At 33.0% G+C, this 22,613-nt stretch overlaps 1 protein-coding gene across 3 annotated transcripts; it reads left to right on the plus strand.

The window, feature by feature from the left end:
* The first annotated feature begins 1,492 nt into the window (after window positions 1-1,492).
* On the plus strand, window positions 1,493-11,026 carry LOC148194935 (uncharacterized). 3 transcript variants are annotated; one of them, XM_088094339.1, is made up of 6 exons: window positions 1,493-1,777; window positions 2,092-2,316; window positions 2,413-2,589; window positions 2,688-2,912; window positions 3,008-3,136; window positions 10,519-11,026. In XM_088094339.1, exons 2-6 carry the CDS (start codon window positions 2,104-2,106, stop codon window positions 10,750-10,752), a joined length of 978 nt encoding a protein of 325 aa, XP_087950465.1. In that variant the 5' UTR covers window positions 1,493-1,777; window positions 2,092-2,103; the 3' UTR covers window positions 10,753-11,026. The 3 variants fall into 3 exon arrangements, with proteins under 3 accessions (XP_087950465.1, XP_047149863.1, XP_087950466.1); XM_047293907.2 differs by having other exon boundaries at window positions 1,494-1,733; XM_088094340.1 differs by lacking the exon at window positions 1,493-1,777 and adding an exon at window positions 1,780-1,908.
* Window positions 11,027-22,613: the final 11,587 nt, after the last annotated feature.

The raw sequence follows: 22,613 nt of genomic DNA on the forward strand, positions 1-22,613 counted from the left end.
TTATAGTAATTGAATGTATGTATACGAGGATCTTTGGTATGTTTATGTGTGGTATGGTTATTGAGAGAATTTCAAGAAGAAATTCGATGTGATGAAGTTGTTTAGTTATGTTTAGGGATGGCAAAAAAATCCGTGCCCCCGGATATCCGCGGATAAAATCCGCGATGGATAGTTGATACTTGCGGATATTTACTATCCGCAACCCGCGGGTAGCGGATATTTTAATATCCGCTTATAAACGGGTCGGGTGCGGGTATTATACTATCCGTACCCGTGAATACCCGCTACCCGCAAAAAATAAATAAAAAATTTAATTTATATTTTATTAAGTTAAATTTAATTAAAATTAACATTAATTTATATTTTAAAAGATTAAATTTAATTAAAATTAAATTTATATTTATATTTAATTTAATTTATATTATATTTTATATATTTTTGTAATTCTGTTTAAATTTTATTTTAATAATTTATTAAAATATATTTTTTTTTAATATTTACGGGTCCGCGGATATCCACGGGTATCCGCGGGTTTTAAAATATCCGCGGATATTTTTTAAGCGGGTATCCATGCGGGTAGCGGGTCGGGTAGCGGGTGAATTTTTTTTTGTCGGGTCGGGTTGCGGGTAGGCACTATCCGTGCCCAACCCGACCCGTTGCGATCCCTAGTTATGTTTTGACATATGGAAATTTAGAAACGATGTATCTTGATATATCATTAGTCATTCAACTCATATAGAGATGAATGAGATGGGGGGAGAGAATGGTAGGAGGTCTTTGGCCTCAACTTTTGATCTTAGCTTGAAAAGATTAACCTCGTGAGTAGTAGGGTGATAAACCTTGTGTTTATGACTCTGTAGAATATAAATACTATAACGAGTGCACATCTACTCAAGTCATATATCAAAACATGTATCCAGATAATTGAGTCTAAACTGTTTTTGTGTGTTTATATGAGTTATTGTATTTTATAAATGTTTTTACTTGATATAATTTAATTGTCTTAGGAAACCCTTTTTGCATATTAGTTTACTCTTTTGTTTTTCTTGTGTTTTTTATTTTACCGTGATCATCTTATTAGAGTAAGTATATGAAGGATACACTTTGAAAATTCTATAATGAATAATGGTGATCGTATATAATATTTTTCATAATCAACGAGTAATTTTCTTCAACGGAGTTATATATATTTTATTAGTATAATTATTTCTTTTAGATAAAAGTATTAATATCATTTGTTTATACATTGAGATAATTTAATTTGTTTAATCAACTTTATAATATCTTATTTTATCGATTATAAGTTGCTAAAATTGGAGACATTACAACTTTTCTAATTATATAATTCTTTTTTTCATTATTACTTCTACATATTTAACTTTTAATTGCATCAGACATTTTTTAATGTAAAATTGTGTGTGTGTTTGGCTTAAAAAGCTTATTGAACTTTAGGTATCAGTGTAACGTCCAGCGTGCTAGGTTGCTTTGAACCAAAGGAAAAAACAAAAACAAAAAACGTTGCTTCGTGGATACTTTTATAGTTTAATCATTTGAATTGATTTTTTTTATGTTGTTTTGAGTTTCTGCGCACTCGTGTAGAATAGTAATATACAATGTTTTAAGATGAGTTTTAAAATGCAGTAGCTATTATTGAAAGTTGTCTAAGATCACCGCCACGCTTCAAAAGCGCCTTTCCCTTCTCTGACTTTTGTTACAACTACTACCACTACAAGGTGCGTTTCATCAACCAAATTCTCGTTTGCTCTCTTCATTTTAGGTATGCAATAGCCTGCGAATTCTTCTATGTCTAAACTGTTGATTCTTATGAAAATTATCTGTTCTTTCTTTTCTCTGCCAAGAATTTTCTTACACAGGATTACCAAATTAGTTTGTTGAAGAATTATAATTGTAAGATAATCGTTACTACTACGGTGTATGCTTATTTGTGAATTTCGAATCCTTTGCGTATTTCTATGTGGCTCGATGCATGGATTACAACGAATTTCTTGTTGAACTAAATTTTGTTTTTCTCTATTCTTCACTGAAGATTTATTGCTGTTTGTGATTGGTTCGTAAAATATCTTCTGTTAGCTTCTTGTTGGGATGGCACGATCTTCGATGGATGAGATATCAGACACCGGAGCATTTGTGAGATCTGCTTCCACTTTCAGAAACTGGATTTCAAGTGACCCGAATTCGCCATTTCCACCGGAATCAGGGAGGTATCATCTCTATGTATCATATGCTTGCCCTTGGGCTTCCAGGTGCCTTGCTTACTTGAATATCAAAGGACTTAACAAAGCCATCAGTTTCTCGGTTAGTTAGTAGCCTTCGTGCTGAGTGTTTTTCAACTGGAAAGAATACATTCTTAGTTCATTATGCGATTTCATTTCCTGCGTGTTCAATGATCAGTCAGTCAAACCCATATTTGAAAGAACTAAAGAATCAGATGAGTATAAGGGGTGGGTTTTTCCTGATTCAGAAACAGAGGTCCCTGGAGCTGAACCTGATAGGTTGAATGGAGCAAAGAGTATTAGGGAGCTTTATGAAATTGCAAGTGCTAACTACACTGGAAAGTACACAGTTCCTGTATGGAGATACTATACTCTGTCTTCTTTCATGTTTTTTATGATTTGCTTTGCTGGGTAAACTTTTTTTTACCAACTGATGAATTTTGATCTGCATAGGTGTTGTGGGATAAGAAACTCAAGACAATTGTTAACAACGAGAGCTCAGAGATAATCCGCATGTTTAATACTGAATTCAACAATATTGCAGAAAACCCCTCTGTTGACTTGTATCCCGCTGATTTAAAAGCCCTTATTGATGAAACCAATGCGTGGATATACGATAGTATAAATAATGGTGTTTACAAGTGTGGTTTTGCAAAGAAGCAAGAACCACACAATGAGGTACGAAGCTATTTTTAACCTTTTTTTCTAGCAACTGTTGGTTCTTTAATGTTTGCACTTACTGCCAATGTTTATCTGGTGTTTTCTTTCTGCAGGCTTCAAGACAATTGTTTGAAGCTCTGGACAAATGTGAGAATCTATTAAGTAAGCAACGCTATATATGTGGCCACACACTCTCTGAAGCAGACATTCGATTGTTTGTCACTCTTATCAGATTTGATGAGGTAAAGTGTACGTGTGGATATTTATTTTAGACATTTGGAAATATCATGTGTTTTCCTGTTGTTACTTGTACTGTGCAAAGTATAACACAAGAACTAGAGCAAACACAAATTAGAGAAAAGAAACAAATTAACTTGGTCCTCGGTCTAGCAATAAAATTTAATTTCCACACCCTTTGTTCTTTTAAGCGATACAAATTGATCATGAAATGCAGTATTTGCATGAAAAACAGGATCATTTGTTATTCCAGTTGCAACTTATTATCTACATGAGTCTGTGTTGGCTCATTTTGCTTCATATTTATATTTGCTAGCATTTATGATCCAAATTGCTTGATTTCTATATCATTTTCTCTTACATACTCTTCTTTGTATTAAGTTTGTCTAATTTAACCTATGACCCTTCGAAATTGTCAAGCTTTCTACAGCCAGAGTCCATTTTTCCTTGCATTAAATTAAATACTAGTTCCAATTTTCTGTTTGGAAACAATAGTTTTCTTATCACTGTGAAGAGCTTCTGGTTATTGGTCATGTGTTTTGTGCAGCAAATGTAAATCAGCCATGAATCACTTGGAACTATTAAGTGCTCTATGCTTCCAAGTTTACCACATTTTCCACACTCAACCTCCACGAACAATTTCTTTGTGTGTGGTTGATCGAGGCCGTACCCGAATCAAATTAATGAGCAATTAAATGCAGTATATACTAAGAGAATGACTCCTAGGTCGTCTCTCAAGGACCAAATGTGGTTCAGGAATTAGATCGAACATGTAGGGGGGGTTATGTGGACAATTGTTATTGAAATTAACTAAATAGTAAACACAAATTAAAGACATAGATTAAAGACATGTTAGTGTTAGTTTGATTGCAAAGGTCCAATCCCAAGTTAACTATAATTAACAACTCTTCTCATCCCTAATCCAACATTCATTAATCCAACAAAATGGAGGATTAAAAAGTTTTCATAAAACACACATTCAATCAACTATGCACTATCACATATTAAGCAACCATGACCCTAATCAACTAAGCGGAGATTAGGCACAATTTAGAGCACTAAGCATGTCTTAATTGCAGTACAAATAGATTCAACAATGTGCTGGGCTATAACAGCGGAAACAATTATGCAGCAATAACCTCATAGAAGCTATGCAATCTCCCTAATCACCAACCCAATAGAACTAGGCTTCCATTACACTAAGTTCAAACAACAATGCAAAACTAAATTAGTGCTGGAACAGGGAATGCACCACTAAAACGTAACTCAAACAACAGCTACAAAACGTACTTCAAATTGCAAATAGAAAACGCACCAGAAACAAAAACAGAAAACGTAATTAATGGGGGCACCCGAAAACGTAAATTGAAAACGAGAATGCAAAGGGACAAAACGAGAACAACAATAAAGACGAAAAAGGAAGAGCAAAACCGTAATTGTAGCAGCTGTTGTGGTTGCCTGTTGTTGTAAATGTTTGCAGCATAGGCTTAAGGAGCATCTTGGCCAATAGGTTGCTGCAAAGAAGGACATGCATCTGTATAATGATCACTCGAAGGACATATAACACACAGTCGTGCAATAGATGCAGATGGAGGTGCTGGTCTCTGATTGCTTGCCAGTTGTGTCACCAAACTCACAAGAGCATCAAGTTTGCTCTCCTAATTCTTATCTGTAGATGATAAAGAATGAGTAGCTACATCATGAACTCCCCTAACAACAAGAACATCATTTCTCGCACTTAACTCTTGGGAGTTAGAAGTCATCTTCTCAATAAAATGTCTGGCTTCAGCAGGTGTCATGTCACCAAGTGCTCCACCACTGGCAGCATCAATCATACTTCTCTCCATGTTGTTCAAGCCTTCATAAAAATACTAGAGAAGGAGTTGCTCGGATATCTGATGGTGAGGGCAACTTGCACATAGTTTTTTAAATCTTTCCTAGTACTCAGACAAGCTCTCTCCACCGAGGCCTAATCCCAGAAATGTCTTTTCTTATAGCTGTAGTCCGGGATGTTGGGAAAAATTTCTCCAAAAACAGTCTCTTAAGATTATCCCAGCTTGTGATGGATCTAGGCGTAAGATAATACAATCAATCATTTGTCACACCTTCTAATGAATGAGGGAATGCCTTCAAGAAGATGTGATCTTCAAGAACATCATGAGGCTTCATCGTTGAACAAACAATGTGGAACTCCTTAAGATGCTTATGTGGGCATTCACCTGCAAGGCCATGAAACTTGGGCAACAAATGGATCAGTCCAGTTTTGAGAACATATGGCACGTCCTCACCATGATATTGGATGCACAAGCTTTCATTAGTGAAACCAGGTGCAGCCATTTCCCTAAGAGTCCTCTCTCGCGAGGTGGAGGTTGTGCCATATTGTTCTCATTATGAAAAATAAAAAAATCAGAATTAGATGCAACAGATGCAGTATGCACAAAGTATGGAACAGTAGATGCAGAAGTAGAATGCTGAGACTCTAATGGTATGGACTCAAATGGTGGGTCTGACTCTAAAGAAAAATTCCTAGAATGCCTAGCTAACCTATGAAAAGTCCTATCAATTTCAGGATCAAAGAGTGGTAGTTGGCCAGGATTGCCCCTAGTCATACACTAAGTCAACTCTATTAGCAAAAGTCAACTTAGTCAACACAAGCAAACATAGGGGGTAGAACTGCAAGTATATGCAAAACTTATCAGAATGAGTTGAAATATTGTGAGCAACCCCCTACAACCATGAAATGATAGCAAAAAAGTTGGCAAAGCAAAATTCAAAGGATAACTATTTTTACGAATTTAAGAAAGTTTGGAAGGATGGAAAAATAAACTTGAAATATCAAAAATAAATAGAAAAAGGCCTCTTTTTGAAAATCTGAGAATCGGCCGTCAATGAGGCAGTCGTTAATGGATCCAGAATTTTTTTCTATGCAAAATCAAAAGAAAATTCATCCAATTCTGACTTCGTGAGCATAAGTTATCGCAAAAGTTATCGCAGTTTGAAGTTTTGACACTTCCTGTTTTCACAAAAAAATTGTAACTCCAAACCAGGAATACTAAAACTGCTTCTATGATTTTTCTATCAAAATATGGACCATAAGAAGTGCACAAAAAAATTTCAAAGAAAAATGACATTCCTAGCTACCAAAACAAAAATCGTCAATTATAATAGGGAAATCGGGAACTATTCACACACTATTCATTATTAACGCGCTCATCGTGATCATCACGTTTTATGTGAAAACATAGCAAACAATGTCCAGTTCTCCAAATATTGACTTAAAACAACCACAAAACACAAGACACACATAAACAAAACATAACAGCACACTCACAACACAAGATAAAACACAACACACACTAACAGACCCAAAATTGAACTGTTGGTCCCCGGGAATGGGGTCAAATTTGATCAAGGCCACACCCGAATCAAATTAATTCGCAATTAAATGTAGTATATACTAGGAGAATGACCCCTAGGTTGTCTCTTAAGGACCAAATGTGGTTCAGGAATTAGATCGAACACATAGTGGGGGGTTATGTGGACAGTTGTTATTGAAATTAACTAAACAGTAAACGCAAATTAAAGACACAAACTTAAGTGCATAAACAAATTGAACTCTAAAATTGCAAAGAGAATGAGTTAAATCCATAAAAACGAAATAAAAACCTCATTGGAGCTCTCTTCTCTATCCACAAGTTTGGAAGACAAAAATTACAAAACGAATGAGCTCTCTTGTGTGTAGGGGGCTACTAGGCACTAAATCCTAGGATGCAAAATCCGCCCCCACTTTTGGGCCTCTCCTAAATTGCCAAAAATGGCCCAAAATGTGCAAATCAGTCCAAAAAGCCCTAAAAAACAAAATTACAATTTAAATTAAAATAAAATGCTGATGTGGCGAGTAGAGAATGATGTGGCAACCCTTTAATATCCCAAAATATACTTCCAAAAATTTCCCTGCAATTAATAATAAAAATAATTAGCCTCAGATAATTTAAATTAATTAAAATAAGAATTCCTGATCAAATTAAGTACAATTAGCAAAACTGGAGAAATAATAGACATCCAAGCACAATTCCCTAATTAAATGTAATACAATAAGCTAAGTGAAGTCAATAAAATATTGACTCATTAGCGGTTCATCTTTAGTATGGTCATTATTGATAAATCTCGTCCCTATTTTTGTTTTTCTTGTCATTGTTAGCTTTGTCACTCTTCTCATTGTTGCTCTTCCTTCTTCCTGAACCTTCTGTTCGAACTTGGAGAGCACCCTTCAGATTGTTATTTTCTCTTCATTCAACTTTTCTTCTCGTGTCTGCAATGCATTTTCAATTCTTTTCTGAAGCAAAGAAGGTATGAAAAAGCATCCTTACATAACTTGCAGTCCCAACTATGTTGACAACCCAAGTTATATCAATCATTTGCAGCATATTCAAATTTTATAATAACAAATACAAATCCTGTAGAAATTAAGCTTAATAAAACGATTCCACCACCTAGTACATCTACGTTTAACCATAAAAGAAGCAAGTTTATCAATTCAATAGTCTACCTCCCAATATATGTGAGAGACCAAGGAATTGTATGTTGAGACAGAAAGGAATCTCACACTCTTAAGCTTATACAACATATTCTTCTAACAGTTACGAAGATACAAAGTAACTTTATGTTGGTTGAAGAAAGCTTTTACCACCATCATAGAATCACTTTCCTGTTGGTTCTCAACTGCTACTTCAGCAGCACGAATAGCACTAAAAACTTCTGCATATGTCGCTGCTTTCACACCAAGATAACCAGTAAAAGATCCGACAAAAGTAACAAATTTATCGCGGAACAAACCCCATCAGAAGCACCTTCAATATTGAACTTCAACAAATGACAAGGAGGAGAAAAATAAAAAGCAGGAATGACAGAAGGAGCAATACCCAACTTAATAAAGATACTAAAAGCCTTGAGAATATTGAACTCTTTAATGTTATACCTCATAGAATAAGAGCATAGATCACGAACCCAGTTCACATTAGAAAAAACTTGATTCTTCAGGCTTGAATAAAAGACCTTATGGTTATCCAAACAAATGGAATTACTGCTATACCAAATGGATTCAATTACAAAAAAGATAGCAGCTTTACTCCAGGAGCCATCGATTCTTTGCTACACAGAATGAAGACTGAGATGGTCAATTTGACACTGTTGGCAAGAACTAAGCCAATGAGAAATTTCACTGCGAAATAACATTAAAAGAAAAAGTCAGCAACAGTTTCAGTGTGATGAAAACAATGATAGCATCGTGAAACTATAGACAAACTACATTTAAGTATGTTACAATTTGTAGCAAGCCTCCGAATAAGAAAGGATTTTCAGGGAGGGATGAACTGATCTCAAAGCTTATAGCCAGAACCCAAGGATTGGATTGACCAGAAACCAGCTCAAAAGCATGCTTCATGGTGAGTATAACATCAGAAGAACCATTCCAATACCTTCTATCTGGAGTACGCTCTACTCGAAAGACAATATCTCTAGCCGGAACTGGATATCTAGAGCATATGAAATCCAAGTCATACCTCTGACCATTATGTATGAAATCAGAAACCTTATCTGACAACTGGTTATGCAGAACAATAGGGATGTTCAAAGAATCAACCATAGGTGTATCAAACATGGTAGTCAAAATCACTAAGATCCTTCGAGTCTGTGATCTTTTTCTCCCTCTCCGATCTCACTTAACTTAAAACTTGCAATTCATTGAATTATTATTACTATATTCATTATCACCGAAAAAGATAGCAAAAAAGTAACTAACAACATGATCCTCCAAGTCGTTGTTGTCACTGATATCTCTATCCTCGTTTTGTCAAAGAAGAGGTATGTTTCATTGCTTGATTAATCTTGGCAGACCGATGAAAAAGGGTAGTGTTTTTTTCACCCTCGATATGCCAAGTATATCTAGCCTTTTCCCTCCACATTTCATGTTGGATGTCAAACTCTTTCTAAAGCAATCAAAGCATTTTTTTTTTTCTGCAAAATTAAGTCATCATTTTTAGCATGAGAATCCAAATTTGTTTGAAACCTAGCCAGATTATTCATAGGATTAGTGACTGTGTGAGTCACATCGCCAAAGACATTTCTGCTATCAAGAAGCCTTCTCTTAACTTTTATCATCTTTTGATTCAACACATATATGGGAGACGGCCAAACCAGGAAGTATTCCAAGCATCAGAAACCAACTCACAATCAGCTGTAGCAGCCACATAGATCAATCTTTAAGAGGAAAAGAATTCCTTTTGTTTTATTCTGACTGAAAAAGAATAGGAAAGTGATCAGAAAAATATTTAGTTAAAGTATTACAAGAAATACTATTCCAGGAAGCAATCCAATCCGAATTGCAGCAGGCTCTCCATCAAGGTGTTTGCCATCCTAGCAGAACCAACGCTTCTGGGAAAATGATGCAGATGATTCCCATCTACCCAAGCTTCAAATTCTTTAACAGGAAGCCTAGCCACAAAATTGGAACCTCTATGCTCATGACTACCTCGAACCACATTGAATCACCGATAAAAGATCAAGGACCAGGATTAGAACTCATAAGAATAGATAAATCATGCCACAAGGATCTACGCTTGATTAATATGTAGATGCATAGATGATAGCAATATGATAAGTGACTTTAACCGCAAAAGAAAGGGTCAACACAAATTGACCAAAACAGCTCAGCAACTTAACATTATTAGTAAAACGCCATATATTTGAAATTTCCCTATTATTTTGAGTATACAACTGAAAAATTCAAATATCTCCAATAGTTGACCTCAAATTATCAGTGCTGACAAAGGGTTCAGCAAGAAACAGAAAACTTGGTAGTGAGATGAACAAATCTTTTTGAGAGCCACTTAGGACTTCTTATTCCCAATGCCCCTAATATTCCAAAATAAAGCTTTTGCCATTTGACAATATTGAGATTTTCACCCCTAGCTTGCGTCCAAATGAGCAAAGCCTCCTTTTAGAACTCAAAATTAAATCAAATCGCTGGTAGGCCCAAGTTAGCGAGTCTGTGTTTCATGACCATTTTTCTTGAATAAATATGGAGTTTGTCCTTTCAGTCTTATTGCATTTCTATCGTGAGATTAAAAACTTAATTTTCTAACCTGGGCTTGGAATGTTACATAGTTGTGGCTGAGTGTCGTCTTCCAAATGTAAACATAAAGAGAAGAAATAAATTTTCTATAGTTCAGAGTAGTCTGATTTTCCTGTTTTTTGTGTAGTACTTTACTCTGAATCAGACCAATGAAAACAAATCATCTCAGTTAGTTCATTGTTTTATAGTGGCTATAGATGATGAGAAAAATACAAACTTCTCTCTTCAAGTAATTGAACTCTCTTATAATTGTAGGTTTATGCAGTTCACTTCAAGTGCAACAAGAAGCTGCTGCACGAATACCCAAATCTTTTCAATTACACTAAAGACATTTTCCAAATTCCTGGCATTAGTAGCACTGTGAACATGCAACATATCAAGTTACATTACTATGGAAGTCATCCTTCTATCAATCCATTTGGCATTGTTCCTGTTGGGCCAAATATTGATTATTCTGCTCCTCATGACAGAGAAAGGTTTTCTGCATAGGTGGTTGTTTTGTATAATTGTAAGATTTTTATAGAATTTTCCTGTATCTTCCAAGCTTTGTTGAAAAAGTGCAGAAACAACGATGCTTTGTTAAAAAACGTAATTTCAAAATAAACTGAGACAGGTCTCTGTGTGTGAGTATACCTCTAATGTTAGAATTCTTCTGTGATCGAGCTTCATTGATTTGTGTCAAAACTGTTTGAATTGTAGCCAGACACATCCCACAATTCGTATTACTGTCTTATTATTAAATGGTTTGGAAAGATCACCTGTATTTAGTGTTGAAATTTGAGCTCGACAACTTAGCTTGTTGGATCTCATGTAGGGTCAGACTGCTTTGGATCTAAAAGAAAATGATAAAAGTGAGAGAAACTAAGGTACAGTGATAGAAACCTTTAGGAAAGAACTTGAAGAACAGAAATTCACCTGGAAAGAGTACCATATGATCAACTAGTTCTTGTTTTAGTTATTATTATCAGCTGACATCAGATACTATATATCTGCAATTAAATTGTACAATTTTGTTTTTTACAAATAATAGAGATAACAGAGAATAGAGAAAATGTGGGTCATGTGATGGAAACATAGAAAGAGGGAGAGAAAAGAGTGGCATTAAGCTGTTAGGAACTCTCTTCTCTCTTCCTTGTATCGCTCGTCTTATTTTTCTTCTGTCCTTTTCTGTACTGAAAAAGTTGTATAATTTTTTTGTTACAATTGAGTGAAAATTTGTAGTTTATGAGTTTGCTCTGTTCTGACATAATTTGTAACAGTGTATTAGCATACTTCAAATCTAATAGACTCTAAAGTCATGATAGTATGGGAATTTTAGCTTCACGAAATATAAAGACATATTGTATAAAGAAGTTTGTAATTTATTTTATTTATATACATTATATATATAAAGCAAAAATACAATACAATATCAAATATCATAATATCTCATTCTTCACTTCTTAAACTCTAAATTAAAATAAAAAATATTTTCACTTTTATGTAAAAGATATTTAGGCCAGCAAAGTGAGAATTAAGCTATTGCTACAAGATTGTAAAGCGTGATTATAAATCCCTTAAATGAAGTCTCCATAAAGTTGTTCCAAAAGGGGTAGGGTTTATAAAAATTCTTAACCTGTTTAGAGAAAAAAAAATAGTTTAAATATGTGATAAATGATGTCCTGGAACACGAAAAGAAGATGTGGAGAAAAATAAAGAAAATGATATGAAAGATGAAACATCATTTTTAGCAATTGGATTAATTTTATTATCATGATTCACTGGATAGTAGAGTTTTCCAATTCTTCAAGGAATGTCTTCGATTATTATTCATCGTTGACGAATGTATTTTTTTGATTATACATAGTTATAAACTCAATATTATTGCTATCATCACAAGTGTATGCCAATATATATAAGAACTCACCAGATATTTAAAAAAGTGATTATTTAGCGATTAAAACAATGACTTTCTTTTCAAAATATAAAATGAAAAATAAAACTTTTGTTGGGACAAAAACATGAATACCTTACTTATAAATATTAAAAACAAAAGGTAGTGTCTTTATGAAGGAGTGAAATAAAAAGTGACATATATTTAAGTGCCACACTAAAATTGATTTATATTTTCGTGGACATGTTATGCATATTTGTGTTGGTTCCAATAATTTGTTAGAAAAAATGGTTAATCCAGTCATTTTTAATATTAACCAACGTTTTCATGTTATTAAATTACAATAATTTCATTATAAAAAATTAATAATAGTCAATTAAATATATATATTTTTTCTAAATAATTTTTTTATTATTATGAGTGTTTATGAATGTCAATTTGGGTTATTAGATATACAAATATCAAAATATAACTCTGTGGGTTGTCTTCAACAACTATAAAACACAAATAAATATTTGTTAGATTTAACCTGATCAAATCCTAATAAAGTTTTGAATGATCTAAATCGTTAAAATATGTAAATATATTTTGTTATTATATTTTTGATAAACATATATTTAGTTTATAATTAGTTTCCTAAATATATGTTTTATATTATTATTTGTTATCTAACTAGTTTTCTAATATTATTGTATTTATTTCATGTTAGCGAAATCAAGGAAAATATTCTTTTATGATATCATATAAATATTAGTTTTGTATTATGTCTAGAAAACATCATTTGTCTTGTGAAAATCTTCATTTCATAAACACAGACATATAGAAGAAGTCAAATTGGTTAGTTAAGGAAGGTAAACAAATTCAGGTGTGAGATGAAAGATATTTTTTTTATATATAAATTCATGGTAAACATTATTTTATAGTTTGACATCTCAACTAAACTAACATATTTAAGCAAAACCATCATCTACATCCATAAAAAATTATTAATAATAAAGAAAGAAAGATAAAAAAAATATGGGAAGTCAAACCAAACTCATGTAATAAACAATTCTAAGTATAGATAATTGAAAAACCTATTATGAAAAGAATCAAACACTAATTAAGATGTAATGAGATAAAATCATTTAAGGTATATTTAATTCAAATTTCAACATATTAAACATGCACACACTTAAGTGTTCCAACCTTTTTAAGAAGGAAATAAAAAGAAATTAATAAAAAGAAATTAATAAAAAAAAATTGTTATCTTTTTTTTTTTAATATAGTTTTCATTTTTGTTAAAAATATCAATAAGATATTTTCTGGTAAATTAGTGTTGACATCGCTTACCTAATAACAAATGACTATTTGATAGTTAGATTTATACAATATCATATGTAATATACATCACTTTCTATGTTAATAGTAATTTTATGTGAAAAACCACATTAACTCTTTTTAACAATAAAAAAGAAAACTACATCAAAATTAAAAAAAAAAATAAGAGATCGTTCATATAGTTTCAACTAAAATTTAGACAAAAGTACTAATAATAAAAAGGAAATGCAAGAGACAAAAGTTGCATTGTGTTAATCTAAATTAGAAAAAAAATATTGGATTAACTAAACTTAATGTTGCCCATAATGTGACACCAATTTTCACATCTCTATAATAAACACAAGTATTTTTCAAAGTAAATTTTTATTCATATGGTAGAAAATGGTGAAGAAAATATGTGAAACATTGTGGCTATTATTAGTGATTGACTAGGTAGCTATATGTGTAGGCTTCTGGTCTGAACACGTATGTGGTAATTTATAGTGCAAATATGACCATTAATAAATGTGTGGTACCTGAAAGATGAAAATGATGGGGTTCCTCACAGCCTCAGTTCTTCTGATGGATAAATTATACACTAATTTTATTTTACAATAATATAATGCTCTTGATTCTATAAATCTCTGTACACAACAAAATTCAGCACCAATTTTTTGTTATATGTATAATTTCTGTAACATGTAAATGTAAATATAAATATGTAGATGTCTTATTAGTAATCAAATTATACATTGTGTATGAGTTAATTTATACTAATGTAGAAACGTCAAATTGTTTTTTAAAAGATATTCACTTATTAAAAGATTAAATATTTATTAGAGTAAAAAAAGAATTTCTTTTATAGTACTCTAAGTTTTTAGTGTGAGGGATTTATTTTATAGTACTCTAGCTTTTAGCCTAAAAAAGTTGTCTCCTAGTACTTTATATTTTTAGTCTCTAAGAGTTTTTAGAACTTTTCTATAAATACAATTCAATTCTGACATAGAAATGGGATTTGAATTCTGACTTGAAATCATTACACTTTAAACATGGGATCCGATAAAAGATTTTCCAACATCCTTCCTTTTTATTATGTAACAAATTATTCTATATTCTTTTATTATTTTTCTCGATTTAAAAGATGTCTGACTTTAACGTTATATATACAGCAGTGACATATAAATAAAGTGGTGGTAGCAATCTTGCATGTGAGTTCATGAGACATATCTATTTCAATAATTTTATTTCACATTGTTACTATCGCTGCACCAAGTTGTTATAAAGAAGACAATTGTGGTTGTGAAGGTGTAACAATGTTTGTCTTCTTAGAAAGTCCTACATTTTCAGACAATGTGCTATTGGCACTTTTACTAATTCACCATGTCATGTTTACTTGATGTAACTCTTTAGGAACCCATCACACAAAACATGCTCCCGTATTACTCCAATGCGTAGTCTATGTTCATTCAAGCAATTAACACATGAACAATAAAATCTTCCATTATTATCTGGAACATTCCTCGTAGCAAATTCAATAAATTGTTCTACTCCTCTCTCATATTCTTCATTTGTTCGTTTAGAATTTATCAAACTTCGGTCCTTTTTAATGTTTTGTGGCAATAAACTGAAACTAAGAAAGAGGTAACATTTTAACGTTTATTTCACAACGTTAATCTTTGTAGAAAACTACAATGCAACAACACTATAAAGGTTATTTAATAACGTTTATGCAAAGCTTTAAGGCTTCCTACAAAACTGTTGATATGGGGAGCTATGGAAAGCTAAACCCATATCTCATATGAGTTTTTTATGATGACAACATAAATGTTTTATAGTTTCTTGCACATGGAAAAATTGTTGATTGTTTATATTTGTATATGTGTTTGAACTATCTGTGACATGCATTCATTATTTTCAAACGAATTTATGTTGAAAACTCTTCACACATTATGTATCTGTATGAATTAATCGATTACACAATTTGCATAATTTGTTAGATTCATCATATATTAGTACATGCTTAAGTGTGATTGATGTGATTTGAATGAAAAAGTTTTCAATATTTGCTTAAGTATGATACTTAACTGATTAGGTTATTTCTTTAATTAGTTAAAATGCGTATTGTTTGAAAACCTTTTTCAAGAATACCCATAATTGTCTTAACGGTCATATTTTTAAATGTTATGACTTGTATTAATTTCTTAATCAATAATGTGTTATGCTTAATATGTTAAATGCTCAAAAATGTAAATCTGCTATAGTAGAAGGAATTGCTTAACCGATTACATTATTTAGCTAATCAATTAAAATGTGTCTGTACTGATATATCTATAAATAGATGCATTGCTTTATGTTTTCAACAACTTTAATGATTCATAACTTTCATATCTGATATTGTTTGTTGAGTTATTATTGCTGAGTGTCTTATTTCTCTAACAATCAAGAATACTTCATTTGGAAGAAATCATCAAGGATTCTTGAAGAAGTGATAGAGCTTCACATATTGATCATCTGCACATCAAATTATCTGTACTAGATCATATTCATTTGCAATCAAGAGTGATTGTTGATTCCTTGTTGCTGTTGGCCAGGAAGAAAAACTTAGAGGAGTTCTTATGACTTAGAGAGAGGATTCTCTATGGGTGCACAAAAAAAGGATTGTTCTTTCTGGGTGTGTTTGCTATAAGTGATTTGGAATTGTGAGAAGAGTACATTGAGAAGGTTGTCTCTATATCTTGCTTGTAAGAACTCAATCATTATAGTGGATTTCCTTTCAATCAAAGGTTGATTGAAAGAAGACTACATGTAGGTTTGGCCAAACCAGTATACATCATTGCGTGGATTTCTCTTTCCCTTTACTCTTGCATTGTTATTCATTCTTTATTAATTGCATTCCAAGAAAGATCAAAAGATTTTGAAAAAGAATTTTAAGAACACTTTTTCTGTAAGGGAAACCAATTCATCCCCCCTCTTGGTTGAGAAACTTGACCAATCTTTTTCTACAATTGACACTAGAGCTGGTTTTTTGAAAGTTACTCGAACTTTAATTGATTAGGTTTTCAGTATAATTGATTAAATTGATCCTGATGGCCTTTGTTTCTGAAACATGTGGTGAAGGTGCTTCCACAAATAGATCACCTCTGTTTGCAGGAGAAAATTATCCTTTTTGGAAAATTTGAATGAAAATTTTTTTGGAATCAGCTGATAAAGGTGTATGGGATGCAGTTGTAAATGGTCCATATGAGCCTATGAAAGTGGTTGATGGAAAAACTGTGAAAAAACACTTCACTGAGTGGAATCTGGACGAGACCAGAAGAGCTCATTATGAGGTCAAGGCCAAGAACGTCATTTCATCAGCATTAACCATGGATGAATTCTTCAAGATATCAAACTGCACTTCGGCAAAGGAAATGTGGGATGTCCTAAAGGTTACTCATGAAGGAACACATGAAGTGAGAAGAGCCAGAAAAAACTCCTTAGTTTAAGAGTATGAAATGTTTCGGATAAATCTTGGAGAAAACATCTATGAAGTCCAGAACACGCACATTGTAAATCATCTTGTGGCTCTTGGTAAGACATTTGACAAGGAGGAAATAAACATCAAGATTTTGCAAAGCTTGAACAGAAGTTGGCAGCCAAAGGTTACTGCAATTTCATAATCAAGGGATCTTACGACAATGAAAATGGTCACACTATTTAGAAAGCTTAGGGAATATGAGCTTGAACTAGAAGATTGAGGTAGGAAGAAGAAAGTGAGTAGAAACATTCAATTACCCTCAAGACTACTAGCAAGAACAATTCAAGAAAGCATAACTGTGATGAAGAATCAAATTGTTCTTTCTCGGTGTGTTTGCTATAAGTGATTTGGAGTTGTGAGGAGAGTACATTGAGAAAGTTGTCTTTGTATCTTGCTTATAAGAACTCAATCATTATAGTGGATTTTCTTTCAATTTAAGGTTGATTGAAAGAACACTAGATGTAGGCTTGGCCGAACCAATATACATCATTGTGTGAATTTCTCTTTCCCTTTACTCTTGCATTGTTATTCCCTTTATTAATTGCATTCGAACAAAGATCAAAATATTTTGAAAATATTTTTAAAGAACAATTTTTCTATAAGGGAAACCAATTCATTACCCTCTTAGTTGAGAAACTTGGCCAATCTTTTTCTACAAAAACAAGTAGGTGATGACACTTCAACAGTAAAAAGCAACTTAGGGATATGTTGTAAGTGAAAGGAAGAACACTAACAATTCTCCAAATTCACTTCACTTAAAGGCCTTCTTATACAATGGAATTGAAAGTAAAAGAACAAAAGTTAAAAGGGAAAGCACCTTTGGCTTCTCAGCAAAAGAAAGGTGTTGTTATGATGCAGAAATTTGAAATGTCTTAGTTGCAAGGTGTAAGTGGTTTTGTTGCTCTCACAAGCTCACTAAATCAGATTGGTTATGGTGCATATCAGAAGATCTCTATTGTCACTATTCATGAGAGAAAAGTGATTCCATCACCTAAGAGGGTACCTTATAATTGGTTCCTTTCAGGCTAACAGCTACAGCACAAATTTAAATATCAAAACCAAATTCAATGGTCTAGAAAATTGCACCAAACTACACGAAGAATCAAAAAGTGATGGTTGATACAAAATTCACTTATTATAGATTAAACCAGAAATTGAATTTAAAGACAATCAGTGTTGTATGTTACAAAAAATTACCTTGCTACTACATCTGGTATTGCATCTGGTAGCTATGGTAAATGGAGTTCTATGGATCACTATAGTTTTGAAATCAAAGAAAGAGGTTGGTCTTCTTGATATGTATACATTACACTCTTGGCTAGGCATGATATAAATATGCCTTTTTGGTTTACAGGTATACCTACTAAATTCATCCATGATTTATATATAAAATTATTTGACTAAACAAGCAACAGATTCATATTACAGTTTGGTACAATTAGAGGGCTCAAAGGACACAAATCTTGAAGGTTTTTCCACCTGTTTTGAAGTCCACAATATATTTTATTATGTCACCATGGAAGACATAAGTATAGGGGAGAAAAGGCTTGACATAGCTCCAGGAACTTTTAAGACTAAAAAGAATGGCATAGGAGAGTCATCATTTACACAGGCAACACTATCAGCTATGTTAACTCATTGGCAAGTGTACCAAATCGTTCAAGTAATATAAAATGGTAAGACCAAGTATCGTTTCTCAAGAGACTCATGTAACACTAGTTAATTGCACTATGAAAAGCTCATTTAGACTCAAGAACAACATATCAACTAACAAGCAAGTGCAAAAAGATTAGTTTTCACCAATTCACTCTTGTGTATACCCAATTTCATCTCCTCTCCGTTAATTTACTAAAGTCAATCCACAAAAACACTCTGGCCCTAATTCCTTAGGTGAAAGAGCCTAGATTTTCTTATTAAACCACAATCTCTTAGAAAACCTAACAAACAAAAGTTGCATTAATGATCTAGGATCTTAAGTCAACATGTGAATCATCTTCCATTCCTAGAATCAATGACCACAAAATCATTCAACAAGAATACTAACAATTGATAGTAAAGGCATATATATATATATATATATATATATTCAAATCATTCAACAATTACACAAGATTCAAAGGCTACAACTAACCCTAACAAGATGGGTTTGGCTTTTCATTTCCATGGAGATCCTTTAAGCTTACAAAATGACAATGGAAGAAGAAGAAGAACCCAAAGAGGAAGAATGGAGTGTTCCCACAAACCCTAACAACCCTTCAAGCTCTCCTCTGAGCGAAATCACGCCTCCAAACCACCAAAGACCTAAACCCCTTAGCGTTTTAGGTTTAAATAAGTTCAAACTGCCACATCAGCAAAAGTGACGCTTAGAGCCCCTAGACGAGCGCCCGACGCGAGCTCTGCAGATTTGGATGACACTTAGTCCCTTAGATGGGGCATCCAGGCGAGTGTCCGAAGCAAATGGCACTTAACGCCCTTGAAGGGGCGCTCGGGCGCAAAATATCCACAACAAATGGCGCTCAGCGCCCCTAGAGGGGCACCTGGGCGCAAAATTCTAGCAATTTCTGAATTTTCACCGCTCAACGGTAGCCCGACGGTAGCCCGGCGGTAGCCCAACGGCAACTCGGTGGCAACATTCTAAAACTCTCTCTTTTTGTTGTTTTGTTGCTTCTGTTGGTGGGTCAGTTCTTTGCATTGGTGGAGGTTCTTCCAGCATAGTATTAGCTACAAAATAAGTGGATTAGTGATGAATTTATATCAATGTAGCCCAAAATATTAAATAACATTAAAACAAGATAAAAGAGAGGATTTAAGCAAGTAATAAGCTAAAAGGGAGTTGATTTTTTCTCTAAAATGAACCTGAATTACCGTTATCAAGCTACCTAGTTGATGATTTGCATAAACTAATATACGAAGAAGTTAGCCAAGTCAGTAATGACATATTCTACATGACTATAGGTATAGGTCCAGCCAGTAACATGGACATTAAAAGTAAGCCTTCAATTGTTGGATTGTTAGCCCAACAAAGCTACAATGTGTGATATGACCTTGTTAATAACTATGTTTACTTCCAAAGAATTGATTGTGAACTTCTTAGTGGTTGATGATTCTAAATCACAAATCAGTACTCTTTCCAAGGGATAACTTAGAAAGTGACTTCTAAGTAATATATTCAATAGGACCGACTTGACAAGCACAAGCTTGTGCTATAACAAAATGACAATTGTAGTACGCTAACACATACACGGGAAGAAATTAAATGTAACTTTTTACAACTCTTCTAAACCCAGGGTTGTCTTCACATCAAGCAAGCCATATAACTATTACTATCAAACAGGGGACAAATAAAGGTATTGGAATTGAATACATTAAGTACTATGTTGAGGATTCAAAATTAAAAAAGAAATAGCAAAATGTAAATGTAAATAAGATTACCAGTCGCTATGACGCATGTACCAAGTTGCAACTGTCAAAAAAGAATTGTAAACTTCCAATCACGAACACTAAACAAATTTTACTCAATCCCTGAAACGTCGAATTAAGAAATAAAATTATAATCTCACACACACAATGCAAGCAAATTAAATACCAAAGGTATAAATTAATGATTATGCATGAACCCAACAAGCACAGAAAAGAAAACATAGTATCCAAAACCCTAAAAATTGATTTAAGATATAGAAAAACCCTAAAACAAAAAACTAATACTCTATAGTTTCCACGCTTAAACTCAGTTGTATGAAAAGATATGAGTCCAAGAGGGGATATCTAGCATAACATGGTGAAAATGTGGACACACCTTACAGAGGGAAAACGAATAAGAGAAAGAAGGGGAAAAGAAGTGAGAGGAAAAAAAGGGAGGGACACACATTGGTTGTAGAAGGGTGATCGACGAACTCGACGACAGTGACCAGCGAACTCTTGTTCGATGGCTTGGTCACCAGAAATGTTGAATGTGGAGAAGAGGATTTAAGGATTACGGATGAAGGCAGTGATGAAGCAAACGAGCGACGAACAAGAGTGAGGAACAATCGAGAATGAGAACAAAGGGGAAGAGAAATTAGTTTCAGAGAGTGAACATCAAATATCGCGACTGAAATTGTAGAGGAGGATGGGAAAATTAGATTCAAAGAGATATTATGACAGGTTTTCGAAAACCAGTCATGATACACTATCAAAATTTGTCACTCAATCTCATGTATTAGGACAGGTATTCAACCAACAATCATAAAAAAGTGTTTATTATGATAGGTTTTCACAGATACGTCATAATACGTTTTACATTTATTTACTAGTTTGCCAACGCGTTCAATGTTATGCCTAGTGTCCATAATTTCGTCATAATAGGTTCTTTTTTTAATACAAAATATCACCGGTCAACTTATTATGATTGGTGGTTTTCACCGTCATAATAAGTCATTATAAAAACCTATTTTTCCACTAAATAACTTCGATACATGATCAAATGTAGTTGTTAATATATCACATATATTCGAATAACTTAAATAAGTAATAGATAACGTAATATGGTTGGTTATTCATAACTAACAACTAAAAATTATTGGATTGAAAATTATGAATTGATATTTAAGCAATTTTATAACTCAAAGGCACAATTTTTCACATCTATGATGTATATATAAAATTTTGTCTGCTTTAAAAGTTAATAATTTCAGCACAGTTTTGTCTTTAAAAAAAGTTTTTATGTGATGAAAAATTATATATAAATTATCCTTTAGTAATTTTGAAATATTGTGAGACTATTAAACATACGATAATAAACCCTTATTATTAAGAATTGTAAGAAAATTCATCTTTAATATTGTTTTTTTTAGAGTATTGAAATTTCTCCTTAAGAGAAGAGGATACAGTGGTTGGAGGTGGCCTACGAAAATAAAAATAAAAATAAAAATAAAAATAAAAATAAAAATAAAAATAAAAATAAAAATAAAAATAAAAATAAAAATAAAAAGAAAAAAGAGAAAGAGAGTGTGTTTTTCTTTTGCTTCATATCCAAAAAGGAAAGGATTGCGTCGTAGCATTGGCTTGCGCTTTTGGTAGTGCCTCCTTGAGGCGTTGGACGAGAGTGCGCTGACCATAATAGCATGCGTAAGGGACTCCATTTGTGGTGGGTCCCACCCCTCACAAATTATTGCCTTCTTAAGTTTTTTCCACAAAATTAAAATTACCTATTTTTTTCCCTTTCCCATATACAAAATCTGTTTTAAATAATATCGAGCTTGATAAAGACAAGTGCATAAACATGTAGTACCTTGAAATATACATGGCAAATGCAAAAAACCTAAACCCATATCCTAGAATATCTTGTTTTGCTGCCACAATGGTTTATTCCATCTTTGTCTCGGTCCCCTACCTAGTAAAGTTCCCGTATCTAGCTCAAACATGACTCACTTTTACTATAATGCTTCACTCTCTCCAAAAACACCCTTGCTCTCTTCACATATAATGCAACCACCATGGTATAGCACAACAGCCGATCATGTTCATGTGTGCTAATAATCTACATATATAGATATATATAATAAGACCCTTTTGAGTCTTTGCCTTAATAATTTAACATGAGTTGAAAGATATCATGATTTGATGATTGAAAATTGAAAACCATGATGTGACTAATAATAGTGAAGATAATGTGAGGATAAT

This window comes from Vigna umbellata, chromosome 7 (assembly GCF_029865625.1).
Source record: "Vigna umbellata cultivar VRB3 chromosome 7, Vumbellata_1.0, whole genome shotgun sequence".
Classification (NCBI taxonomy): Eukaryota; Viridiplantae; Streptophyta; class Magnoliopsida; order Fabales; family Fabaceae; genus Vigna; species Vigna umbellata.